General features: G+C 45.0%; 1 protein-coding gene across 5 annotated transcripts in view; it reads right to left on the bottom strand.

Moving 5' to 3' along the window:
- Positions 1 to 13,612, bottom strand: part of LOC105678865 (homeotic protein spalt-major-like) — a 145,266-nt gene that overhangs the window by 61,727 nt on the left and 69,927 nt on the right. Inside the window, exon 1 of one of the 5 annotated variants that reach the window (XM_067348845.1) lies at positions 3,496 to 4,937. The exons of 3 other annotated variants lie outside the window; for them this stretch is intronic. In XM_067348845.1, the coding sequence (XP_067204946.1) occupies positions 3,496 to 3,601 (106 nt within the window). In that variant the 5' untranslated portion in view covers positions 3,602 to 4,937. Of the gene's footprint in view, positions 1 to 3,495; positions 4,938 to 13,612 lie in introns of those variants that run through there. One more of the 5 variants, XM_067348846.1, reaches the window with a different exon arrangement.

The raw sequence follows: 13,612 nt of genomic DNA, 5'->3' as shown, positions 1-13,612 counted from the left end.
TTATTTTTATCTGTAGCGCCAAAGATGACTCGGACAAACTGCGAGAATAGAGAAAATTGATTAAGCATAATAATTATGAAAAATGCATTGCACTATTATAATCACTTTTATTTACTGTTATTATAGAGATTAATAACTTTTATATTTTGATATATTAATCGCTTTATCTCGCCAATACAACGGCCCCTTGATACAGTGACTCGTCGCTCATATTTTCGTAGTATGTACAACATTAAGATAACAGCGAAAGAAATGTAAATTGATTTGTGAATACTGCGTTTCATACTTATGATTTATCAGCTCATATTCATGGATGTTCTTTATGTTTCCTCGAGTGGGGAGACCAGCCGTAAGAAACGGTAATGCCCGAGCTTTAATCAAAAGATTTTCTATGCTCAATTATGAAATTTCAATAGTCACATCACACTTTTAATTATGCAACATCACGCTTTCAACTGGCAAACATTGATTGATTATTATTTCACAAATATTAAATAATCAACCGCATTTATGGTCGCATTTGACGCGATAAAAGCGAGATTAAACAAGGAACACTTGTATGAATATTTGAAGAATAATTGAAAGATTATTTATACGATATAATACGAAGTATAAATAATATGACTTTTATTGTGGAGCAAGAAATAAGTACTTATATTTCAATTTTTTTTAAGTTTGCAAATATATTGTTTTATTAAAGTTGAGGAGAGAAAGAATGTATCGCGGACGTTTCTTACGTGAATAGTGAAATAGATCATCAAATATTCTATTCATCTGTGATAAGGAAAATTTAATTTTTTCATATAAAGTGGAAAAATTTGCGGCTAGTGAAGTTAATGACGGGCAACGAATAATTTCATAGATTCTTAATACTTTTCTTCATAATACCGTGCTAATAGTTCAATTTATAATAATAGATAGGCGATATCACATATATTCATATTATTCAAAATTATCAATAACACTTGATAATAGTTGAATGTCACCAATGTGAATATATGTGAAATATTAACGCACGATATAAAAAAAATTCAGGACACTTGATAAGCGTAGTCAACAAATCATGCCATGTCAAATGAAAAAAATGAAAAACATGGCAACTAACAATTATCGGATTATTTAAATAAACTTCGGCCCACGGTTAGACTTATCATTACCGCGGTATCCGCAGACATTTTCGATTTTGCTTCTGACTCAGCAAGAAGCCGGCCTGTCACGTACACGCGCCAGGAATGAGACGCGCTTTATGTTGTTTTCGAGATGTTCCAACTATTCGGAGAGCACAGCGGAGGGAACTGCAGAAACTTGCGATTGAAAAAGTTGGGCAAATTAAGACCATCCGTTCGGCGCTTCTCGATATGGAGGCGTTATTGAAATTTCATTCGTCACGCGAATATCGATACACACTTCCTTTTTTTTTTTTGCGTATTCACGAAATGGCCGTGCCGTCCTGAAAAATATTTTCCACGGGCTCCGCCACGAAATATCCGTTTTTATCGGCAAGGCTAAGCGTGTCTAGCATTAAACGTTTCCTGTTTAGACGTGATCTCTGCGAATGGTGCACGTACCAAATAGATACACGCGGATGTCAAGTACGTGGATTCAGTAAAACCGAGTAGTTTATAGTAACGAGTTCTTATCCTCGCGGTCGGACAAGTTCTGGTTATGCTTAATGAAGGGAATGTAAATGTTTCCCCGATAAAGTTTATGCTCCTAGATGGAAATCGTCGCGCTTTAAATTGTCCGCATTCGACAGACAATGTATAGGATGCTGAAGATATATTTGCGAGAACGCATAATCATTGTTGCTTTCTTTTTAAGTATATATTGTGTAGAAATGAAATTTGTAACGCACGATATAAATCAATTGTTGCAATAACTATCACATGACAAAATTACATACCATTAGAAAATCTTGATAATACGTTGACGTGTACGCGTCGACTTCACTATTTAAAAGCTCGCACTGTGCCGGAAAACATTATCATATAAAGAGTAATTACAAAATAAAAAAAATTAATGTAAATTTGGAAGGTCAAAACGCAATTGTGATGTGATTTAATTTCGCATTTGTTCATTGAAAGGATTGCGAAGAGCTATTTGACTCTGACTCGACTCCTACTTCGAAATGAAAACAAAAATAGAGTTGTGAATGTCACGGCACGATACATTCAATATTATAAATCAATATCAGTTCGAATAAAAAAGATGAGTCGAGTGAAAAAGATGAACCGTGATGAAGCGATGAAATGCAACTTGTAACGTTTTATGGTGTGAAAAAGAAAAACCACGGAGCCGAACGCGAAATGCGAAACAACGCGCATTCCTGCCGCACGAATTTCGCGCAAGGTGCAATTTTCATACGATTTAATCGCATACCGAAATACCGGCGGGAAGCTCGCGGTCGGCATCGAGCAACCGAGATGGAAGCGTTTTATCGGCCGTTTCTTAGGTACGCTTTGATGTTGCGCCGAGACAGGTTTATCGAGGTGGATCCGTGAGAAGGCAGGCCGCGTTTCAGTCCGACGGAAAGCGCGCTCGTTGAGCCGAGCTCCAGGTGCGTTCAGCGAGCCGACTGTATTTCGGAGCGGATCGGGTTTTAATCTCGAGACAATTCGCGTTTCGCACCGCGTTTCGACGGCGTTTAATCTACTTTCGCCGCGTCTACGCGTCTCGCGTACTCCTCGTATATCGTTGTCATCGCGCCGCGTGCTGGTAATCGCGCGATTCCGCCAAGGAACGCCGCCAAGTCGATAAACGCGATGGATCGGCGGCCGCGGTAATCGTCGCTCCGTTTTTCTCGTGTACTCGGACCAGCTCCAGCATCCTCGCTTCCGCCGCCTATATCGTAAACTCGTATTGCACCTCCGGGATGCGCTTTCTTATCGCGTTATCACGCCCCGAACTACCGAGTAAATCGTGTAACTTCGACTCGATACATTTTACTCTAGACTCGCGTATACCTGCTCCGAGCATAGTCGATGCAACTTCGTGACAACATTATGTTTAGTAATCCGACTGAGTAGCGTCTCTACGCTGCTAAGAAGCGCCTTATGTCGCACATTATGCTTTCTATACATTGTTTTTCAGCTGGAAATTTGTTAGGAAGAAAAATTGTCGTCTAATCGCATTATATTGCATTCTCTTTGAGTTTGCGGAAAAGCGTGAAATTGCCGCATCTATTTCGAAGCGTGAAAATTAAGGATATTTAGCTTAAAGTTAATTAAATTTTAGCTCCCTATCTTGCTTGTGTACGGAAATACAGCGGATCTAACAAGACACGAGACTTTTTGTATCCTTTCACATCGTAGAAAGAAGAAATATTTTAGGCAGAGCACACAAGTTCGGTCGATTACTTTTTGTGACAGTCGCGCCTACCGGTTTCACCGTTTCTTTTACGAGGATTTCGAACGCGACAACGGCCACCGGCCAAGTATCCCGAGCGCGGATAATCTCGCCTTATCCATGCTAATCCATCGGGAAAGAATCACTTACGGATTCTGCTCGCGACAGTTCCAATAGGATTGATCAGCAGAGGCCCCTGGACAAGATCCTCCTCAAGGTGCGCACGGCTCGGTCGGGCCTGCTTTCTCCGTGACATCCCTCCGACTCAGTTGGGATCAGTTCGCTCTTCTCGTACCTCCTCGCACTCCCGGACGAAGGAGCAGTCGTCGTCCACCGACGATTCGGTCCGAGTCGGTCGGATCAATCCTGCTCTCGTCCGCGCGGATCTTCTCGCCGGGAGAGATCCCGGCGACAAAGCGAGCGAAATGCGTGGTCAGTCTGAGCGTTGTCGACGGGACAACCGCGGCTGACGGCCGCCACGCTGCAGTGTCGAGGGTGCGTACCGCATGTCTCTTTTAGTGTCGCACGACGACAACCGGGAAAACGCAACGATCGCTAGCCGCGTTCCGCATCACCATCGGCACTGATCAGGGGAGCCGCACCTCCCCGCTTAGCGAAGCGGTGCACTTCCCGAAGCGTTCCATACGCGGACCGTCGCCAAAAAAGAGTTTACTCTCTCTATCTCTCTCTCTCTCTCTCTCTCTCTCTTTCTCTCGCCCGCCGGCCGGTGAACACGTCAACTCGGCCAGTAATCCATAGAGGCGCACAGTCCGATTTTTTTAACCCATCACCTTACGCGCGACGATGCGATTCGCTTGCCAGTAAAATCGTCGAAGGTACGATACGTCTCGCGCACTGCAATACTTCAAACTCACTGCGAGTCGTGACTGCCTGCCCTCACCGTGTGACTCACACGTGGTCCGCGCGTATTTTCTTTCTCTCTTTCTTACTCCTTGCTTCGAAGCTTCGCTGCTCGGAAAAGTCCTTCGTTGTTCCGAAATGAATTGTCACTTCTGTCGGCTCGACACGCTGGGCGCGCAGCTTCTCGCGTACGGGTCTCGGAGATCGCGAACGTTCACCACATCACACCTCCGGGTATCTCACGCTACTTCGATTGCCGCTCGACGATGTCAGTTCGTCCGACGAATCGCGACCGTATGGCGGCGAGGGAGATACGCCGGTACTCGCGGCGGCTACCCGGCGCGTAGGTAGGCAGAGGCGTCCGTGTGCGTGCGTGCGTGCGTGCGTGCGGCCGTAACGCGCGCGAGAATCCACAGAAAAGAGAATATACGGATGATACGCGAGTGGCCGGCGTGCGCGCGCGGTGGTGTCCTATGCACTGTATTCGTCCGTGTTGCAATACACGTGTGCGGCGACCGGCCGGGCTGTGTGGCGGATGACGCGTACGCGTGTTACTCCCCTGTGTCGCACCTACACACACACCGTGTACGGGTGCGTGCGTGTACGCGTGCGTGTTTATGGGTCTATATCTCGCGCGAAATCCGCTGCTCTGATGCCTTCGAGTCGGCCGGACGACGGACGGACCAGCTCTGGGCCTGACGTCCAGACGCCCCTCTCCGCCGTCGCGAGACGCGTCCGCGCTGGTAGGGGCAGAGGAGAGATATTCCCTGCGCGCGCTTTCGCATCCCACTCGCCCGACGATCTGCCGACTGTTGCTGCCCCTCCACGCGATCGACGTTCACCCCCACCATGCCCATTGCCGCCCCACTTCGGTGGCATCGGGCGCGCACAACCTCCTTCGGCGATGCGCCCTTCTCCCGTGCGCCGTCACGCTGCCGCCGCCGCCGCCGCCGCCGCCGCCGCCGCCGCCACCGATGCCGCCGGATACAGAGATCCACCCTTGTGCACGGAGCACAAGTCGATCTCCACGCGTTTCGTCGCACATCGGGCAACCGCTGGCACGCATGCACGGTTTCGCGCGATCGTCCGAATTTTTTCGAAAGCTGGACCTCGCGCTACTCTCACGAGCTTCCGCGGCGACGGGTGAGCTAGCTCTCTCGGTTTTGCGGACGGCATTGTACCTAATGAGTAGAAGAGAAGGTAAGATGGGTCTTTTCTGTCACGCCCTTCCAAAACGCCGCTTCATCTCGCTCTCGATTCGCGACCACGACCGCGATTCGAGTTTAAAGGCCGTCTCGCGCGCCGCGGCTTCTGCTCCTCCGAGCGTGATCGAATGAGCGCCCCCGAGAAAGGGGCGCGAGAGGAATCCTTTTCGCGAACTCTTCGCTCCTCGCGTGTCGTCCGCTCCCTCCGCGCCGGGACCTTCCCCTCGCTTCGTTTCTCGTCCTCCTACCTGCCTGCGCCGATCCGTCTTTCTCTCTGTCTTATTCCCCTTCCGGTGGATGCTCGGTATCCCCACTGTGTGACGCGGGAGAGCGAGGCGTGGCCTCTCCCGGAGGAGTGCCCGCCTCCTTATGCATTATTATAGCGAGTCACTCGTGTCTCTATGATTTTATATGCCGCGTTTCAGGGTGAATATTCTAGCGCGCTTCCACGACGCGTTCCCGCCACCACCGCCGCCGCGCCGCATCGCATCGCATCGTACCGCACCGCACCGCACCGCACCGCACCGCGCACCGTGTCGCTTGCCGTATCGTGTTTTATGCTGCCCAATTATTTTCTCGTTCCACCGTTGCGCTCGATCCGACCGTTCTGGCGATTGTATGCGAGACGAAACGTAGGAAAGCTCGTCCTCGCAATGAGTGCGTTGACATTTCTGCAGTCCTCCGCGAATCGCTCGTCAATCGAGATTTTCTATAGACCCGTAAACGGACACTCGTAACCAGCTGATGTAATTACTAATTAAGTGTACTAGACGAAGGGGCTGATTACAGATTTAAAGTGCTCGGGTTATTCAATTTGCACGAGCGAAATGCACTGAGAGATTAGTTACGCTCGCGCAGCTTGTTTAGTGGGCGCGCCAAGTTTTCTGCAAAAAGTTGATTATTTAATCAGTGACGTGTTATTTATAATCTGATTACAATTCGTGCCATGTTTTTTTTATCTATTTTACATGAATAAAATTTGCTTTTACGTGTCTATTACTGCCAACAATTTCATTTAAATTCCTTTGATTCGCTCTATTTGAGAATTGTTGACGATAATTGCCACTTCAAATTGCGTAGTCGCGCGAAACGCGTCGTTTTTCACGTTCACCGGGATTTTCGGTATGCTCAGTCGCATCTTGTCATATTACGTGACATAAAAACGCGAGAGACAGGTCGGTCGTGGACGATTCAGACGGGAGACGAAAGGGAAGAACTACGGTAAAGGCTGCGGTAAAGCGGCGAGTAGAAAAGAGGAGGGAGGGGTCGTTGGGACGCAGATTGGGGTAAGGCGAGAAGACCCAAAGACCGTAGACGGGGTGTGCCGCAATGGTTGGTATCTCGGTCTTGCGTATGAATAAAACGCCGACTATAGTTCAGGTGTTTCTGCGGACTCCGCCACCGAGGTTCCTCCATTGTGCCCGAACACAGCCACGAGCTAGCAGCGTGGGATTTTTCTGGAGTGCTTTAATTATTGCTAATTTTATTCAGTTAACGGAACCCGAATTTTTGCATTGCGTGTTGCACGTTAATCATCGTGCTTTATGTGCGAGTCTAAAGTAAATAAAAAAATGATTAATTAAATGTGAACACACGCGTTGTTTAAAGTTTTTTTTTTTTTTTTTTTTTTTTTTTTTGTAATAATTTTTGTACTAATTACAAGCGGATAAGCGGAGATTTTCGATCAATGGCAATCTCTCGCGTAGGGATTAAAAACTCACGATGAAAGCGATAATTTCTTCTTGTAAAGCAAATAATAACGGCGCTAATTAGTGAAGTTCAAGATATCGTCGATTTAATAGTTTTTACTCGTTGTTTCTGTATTTATAGAATGGTCGGTCCATTTCACGTTTCCCTTATTCCACGTAATCCGTTTATCTCCTTTTAATGATAAAAAGTATGCTAGAGCCAATTCCGTCTGCTGCAACTTGACGCGTTTCTCAACCGGACAGCGACGCCGGTCAACTCTATGAGCAGTCGGAATTTCATTTGTGATTCAAGTGTTTTCTATTTCTATTTATTCGTTCTTTCGTCGTTGCGCCATACTTAATCAGGCGAAAGTTGATTTCCTAATTTTTGTGGTACATATTTATACATCGAAAAATGTCGCACAAAATTAACCAAAAATAATTACATTATAAAGGATTTTAAACAAATAACATGGATTAATTTAGTGAAAGTAATTAAGAAAAAAAATATAAAAATTCTAAATTAAAATATCAAAGTCTTTTGTATTTTCTTAATTTTTCGTTGATTCGTAAATTATTCGAACGTTTCAGTGTTGCAGTCGTGCAATCGTAGCTTCCCTCGAGAGCTATTAAAACAAAAATGCGCGTTTCTTTTCCTGCTTCGAGCAGGTTTATTGTCCTCCTTGACTCATAATTTTTGCGTAAAGATCTCGAGGGCTATAATGTGCGGGTAGGTCTGAGAAAAGGGTGGTCGGTCGTCGACAAGCGCCGGCGCCGGGACTGACACCTGCAGTGGTGCATTTTTTCCTTCTAGGATTAGTAGATACCTGCCTCTCACCTCTCGTCACAAACACAAATACGGGACACCCATACTCGTGCGTTTTTCATCGACGCGTCTATACCTCCGCTCGACACTTTGTACAATAGATAGTAATAAAGGATTGTTAATTATGCTAAATAATACTAAATGCTTTCTTCATCGCAGCTATATAAACTTCTGAATAGCTTCAGCCACGGGCCGTAAGTAATATGCATACGAGTTTAATTATGAATTTCGAATACGAATTTCTGGGAATACAATTCTCTTGAACTAAAAAAAAAAAAATGTGTATGATATTGATCGATATTTTTTAAAAATTATTTTATTAATCGGAAAAATAAAGCTTTATTTCCTCCAAATTTTTTTTATCTAGCTTATATCGGAAGCATTTTTAATGTTTATTGCGAACACTCGAATGAATAGTCTATTCTGTAAGGATGCTGTGTACAAAAGAGATGTATTTTTTCATACTATCGCGATCATGTGTGACTTTATATCCCGCCAACAACTCTGTACCTGTCGTAAGTACGCTTCCCGACACCTGCACCTCGTTTTACACGATAGATGTGCGCCCAGCACACCCGACCGAACCGAATCCCGATGATCGCGGCATTAAAAGACCGCAGAAAATCCGCCGCAGCAGGTGGCGGTTCTCTCTTTCTCTCTTTATCTCTCTCTCTGTACGTGGGGACATTAAAGCCATTCAGGGCGGAAGGGGAGTCAGCAAATTGACGCCGTTTAGATTGTGCTGCATTCAATTAGGTTGCGGAGGCGCAGCGCCGGATAAAAACGCGCGTATACTCGCGAATGTCCTTTTATCATTCGGCATGTTCATTTAGATTTGTTCATTCTCCGACGTGCCGCCCGGTTGGCGGTTCCAAAGAAGCGCGCGCCGCGAGGTTTCCGTCTCTTAATTTCGATGGAAATGAAGCGATTCCGTCGATCTCGCGGCGACCAAAAAATCGCCGGATCGTTTCAATCCGTACAGTGTACCACGATCCTTTTGCCCTACTGCATTAACGTTTCCGCCTAACCATTTGGATATGTATTATTCCTTAGTTTCTTTGCATCCAGAGATTCATCAGCGAAATGAGTAATTCCTCAAGTATGTATATTTATTAATATAAATGTATCTATCAATTTTTTTTGCAGAATTATTAATATGGCAGTAAAACTTATAGATTCATCTATGAATTAGTTTTCGTCATTGTTGTGCAAATGGATTATGATTGAATAAAAACTTCAAAAAGTCGAAAGAAAAATATTATTTTCGCGAAATTATTTCTCGCAACATCTAAAATTACGTGTATACTTTCATGAGTTTAATAGATGTTTTTATAAAAAATCTAATCTCTGATAAAAAATAATGTACTAGCAAAATATATATATTTTTAATGTTACTTATCTAAAAATATAATTAGAAATATATAAAAAGAGGACAAATTGGTGATCATTTCAGAGTCAATTGGAGAAATCTATATGTAGAGAATATTGGGAGTTTCCCACAATAAATCCAAATTGACCGACGATGTAAGTCCCACGAAAGTTTTACACGAATTCACGCGCGCTCACTCGAAATATTCGGGATCCTAGCGGAGTCCGCCGGTAGAAAGTAAACGGAAGATGGAGGAACGGAGGAGCACCGGATGGTCCAGGTTTATGGCTCCGGTGGCAAAAGAATAGATATGACGTATTCATGAGGATGGCGCGGGTTTGTCAGGCAGATGGTGGAGCGATAGCGGCGCGTCGGATCCTCGAAGAAAAACACGAAATAGTTGTGCCTCGCTCGAGGCGAGACCGGACCTGTTTCCTATCACCTTTCTTCGTCTCCGTGTCCAGGATATTCCCCGGTTGTCCCCGCGTTTTCCCCCCGCCGTCCTCCCCCTCGCAATAAAATCCGATTTGACGTCAATTTATCTACGGATCCAGTCAACGCGGCGGCACCGCCGGGGCGGCCCTTCTTTCTCCTTTTTCCATCCGTCCGCGCTGAAAGCACGTTGCGCGCATGAATTTCGCTTATAAACCACCGATCACCTTTTTCTCTTCCACCGTCCTGGCTAATAAGACGATCGGTGGGAGTAACAGATATTGCTAGGGTCTCTGTTGGAAATAATATTGAAGACCGGATTTATATCGAGCGGCTTCTTTTCTCTCGATCAGCCATCGGTATCGCGAACCGATCGATGAAGAACAAAAAGGGAATACCTTGCACGTTTCTCTCGGTGGAAAAGCCGTATTCATTTAAATTACGTGGCCGAGCAAGATGAGAGCGATTGATAATGAAACCGAGGTGCGTGCGATGCGATATTTTTAAGAAATACAAGAAACAGAATGGGGTTTTATTACGACTCCATAAATGGAAAATGCGGACTTTATATTTGCCTTTTTTTTTAAACACGCAAAACATTTTTAAACTTCACTATAAATTTCTGTTTTTTATATGCTCATTTTATAGTAAATTCTTCAATCGAATGGTTCCACAAATATCAAAATAAAGAGCGAAATACTAATATTAGATATTTTTTGTTGTATTCAAATAACTTTGGAAATATTCTATAAAAAATACAAAGAATGGTGAAATTGTCTAAGAAATGCAGACGCAATTTCGAATTACTTTAATTCGCGACAATGGCAAACCGTATTTATTATAAACTTCGATCTCGCGAAAATACGCGTTATTGCTACGAGCCGATTAGAAATGTGCTGGCTTTATGGCGCATATAACGAGTATAGCTTTATACCTATATTCGTGTGTATGGAGGTTATCGTCTAACGTATATGGAGAGACTGGCGCAATCAGGTCGATCGAGATCGTCATATGCAGCAAAACATTAAACTGACAAGATGATTATAAGCGAATCACTTCGTGAATAAAAGAAGAGAAAAAAAAATTCCGATATCATAACGGCGTAACGAGCGAAGTGGTGACAGTTTTTTTCCGTCATTTATTTATTCGTGCCTTCTTTTACTATTTATTTAGTTATTCGATAAACGCACGATAAACACTCTTTAGCGTTTTGACAATTCATGTGCTTCTTATCTAGGAAATGTCGTATGCCTTGATATTAAAAAGATTTATTTAGAATTGAAATGTATTTGTGAAAAAATTTGTTATGTTACGATATCGTGCTTTATGCTGACCGCAACGTAATTTATTGTTATACAATTTAATTCAGAGATTGTATATATGCTTAAACATTCTTTTGGTTTCCTTACATTCGCACTATGCAAGAAAACAAGGAGGAAAGAGAAAGAGTATCTTTTGTTAGACGATCTTATGCAGTGTGGCGAAGGAACATCTGCGTCGGCTAACGAGGATTCATGTTCGGAGTTGTATCATTCAGCTGCGCAAGTACCGTTGATATAATTCGGTCAAATAATTCTTCATTAATTTTTTCTCTCCGATCATGTTCTCTATTTTTTTTTCCTCATTAATGCGTCGTTCATAACTATTAATTCTCAAAGTGGCACATAGGTTTTAAAATCGAACGGCATGATGCATAAAGCAGTGTCAGCGAATAATAAGTAAAGTAATTTTTCTCTTTTTATAATTACAACAATTAATGGTCTAAATTCTTGTCAAATTCTTTCTAATTTAATATTTCACACTGGTTTTTTTTATATTGAATAATTTTGCAGAAAGTGATCGCGAATGATATAAATTGATAATGTTTGAAAAACAGAACACGCTAAAGAAATACTGTTTCTGTATATATTTTTATATTACTTGATTAATTTATAATATAATACCTTGTGTTTTGACCGGCGTGTTTCACACCTATATTTTTACAGTAATTTTACCGATAGCTCTCTTTCAGAGATAATATCGCGGTTTTCTAAAATAATAATTCGATTCCGAGATTTAAGGCCTCCTCAGGCCTGCAGTAGTCTTCGATAATATCGAGCCGAGAAGACGTTCGGCAGCCGTAATAACAATAATAATGCATCTCGTCGTAATGTGGAAGGGAGAAGGTAAGAACGCGTTCAAGGTTGGCAGAAAGGGACTTGGGTCGGCCGATCGCGGATCTCGGCCGCATAAATTTGTTTTAATTGCCAGCGACGTTACATTTTGCTTTAATTATGCCGCATTATCTGGGAGGTAAATTAGGTAGGTCCAGCTCTCGGTCCATCTTTCCCTCCGTCCACCTTACTGCCCGGACGCTACCCCGCGCCGCCGCCCCCGCCTCCCGCTCTCCCGATCTCCGTCTCGACTTCGCGGATGAAAAAAGGAGCGAGAGCGTACCGTTCGCGCTCTCCGCCTTTTTCTCTTTCCTTCTCTCTTTCTCCCTCGTGCACTCCCGTGTTTCCCTCTCGGTTCCCTCCATACAGTCCACCTTAGAATCTGTTTCCACCCGCGATCCTCCTCCGTCACCTCTTCCTCACCGAGGACCGATCGTCGTCTTCAGCCCCTCTCTCCCACCCTCTCCCCCCCGCCGGTCCACCTCTCCGGTGGCGACACACCACCACCACCCCCCAATTCTCGGTTTCCTCAGAACAGAGAGAGCGTGTGACAATTTACTCGGGCGATCTTCGGGCTTCGAGATACCTCGTCCGCCCTGTCCTCGCGCGCTGCCGAGCCCTTCCCCGCGTCGCCCCTCCGGAGCGCTGTGTCCCGCTGGCCCCCCTCGATCGGCCCAGTCCGGACCCTCCCCATACCCCGCCGGTCCCTTCCACCCTTTCTTCTCGTTCTTATACCTTATAGCTGCGTTATTTATGCCGGGTCCGGCTAATAAACATATGAACGCCCGTGCCTTCTCCCGAGAGCACACACGGCCGTGAGATCCCGACCGCGCACACAGCAAGCCGTGTTCGCGCGCGCGAGCGGAGCTTTCCGGCGGCGACACACGGCCGCAGACGGTCTTCGGGCATTGTCTCGTCTTATTAACAGCCAGCGGGACGATATATCTCGGTTGTTCCCGGCTGGATCCCCTTTCGGCCCCCACTTTGCCGGTCAAAACCGCCGGCGAAGAGAACGCCTCGACACCTCGGATAACGCGTCATAGACGCCTGCGGATGAGAGGACGCGAGTGCACGCCCACATTCTCTGCACTTTCCCCTTTCCCTTTGTCTCTCTCTCTCTCTCTCTCTCTCTCTCTCTCTCTCTCTCTCTCGTCTTATTATACACGTGAATCCTACTCTTTTATCTCCTTCCTACATTTTGATGCATCTCCGTAGCTTCGCGACTTCTCAATGTGGAAAACATTGAACAGGACTCCCGACGCGTTCTTTACGTCTATTACGATAAGGCTTCCATCGCTACTTTATGGTCAGTACACGTCACTACTTGCGTACGTGTTAGTATCCGCTCGTGTATATACACACGTACACTCAGTGTGCTTATCGAGTTATATGCTACGCGTGCGGTGAATGTAGAGACTATAGCGTATGATATAGATTTATATCACGGATAGCCGAGCGTCGGGCTACCTCACCGCTGAACGAGAGTGTAAGAGTCTGATGGAGCTGAAGATCGAAGACGGTTAAAGGGAGGGAGCTGCGAGAAGGGGCAGGGGCGGATTTAACGGATTTCAACGATTACGGCTTACACTGAAAACGCGTCTCGATGCTGCCGACAATATAATTGAGAGGCAACTGTGCAATTTAACATAATATATATCCGGCGATTATACGATTTCAATAATCTTCCTTGTCGGACTTGTGTTAACAGACGGTATGTTCGTTCAAATGCATGA

The sequence above is a fragment of the Linepithema humile genome, chromosome 2 (genome assembly GCF_040581485.1).
Source record: "Linepithema humile isolate Giens D197 chromosome 2, Lhum_UNIL_v1.0, whole genome shotgun sequence".
NCBI lineage: Eukaryota > Metazoa > Arthropoda > Insecta > Hymenoptera > Formicidae > Linepithema > Linepithema humile.
This window is presented reverse-complemented; position numbering and strand designations above follow the sequence as displayed.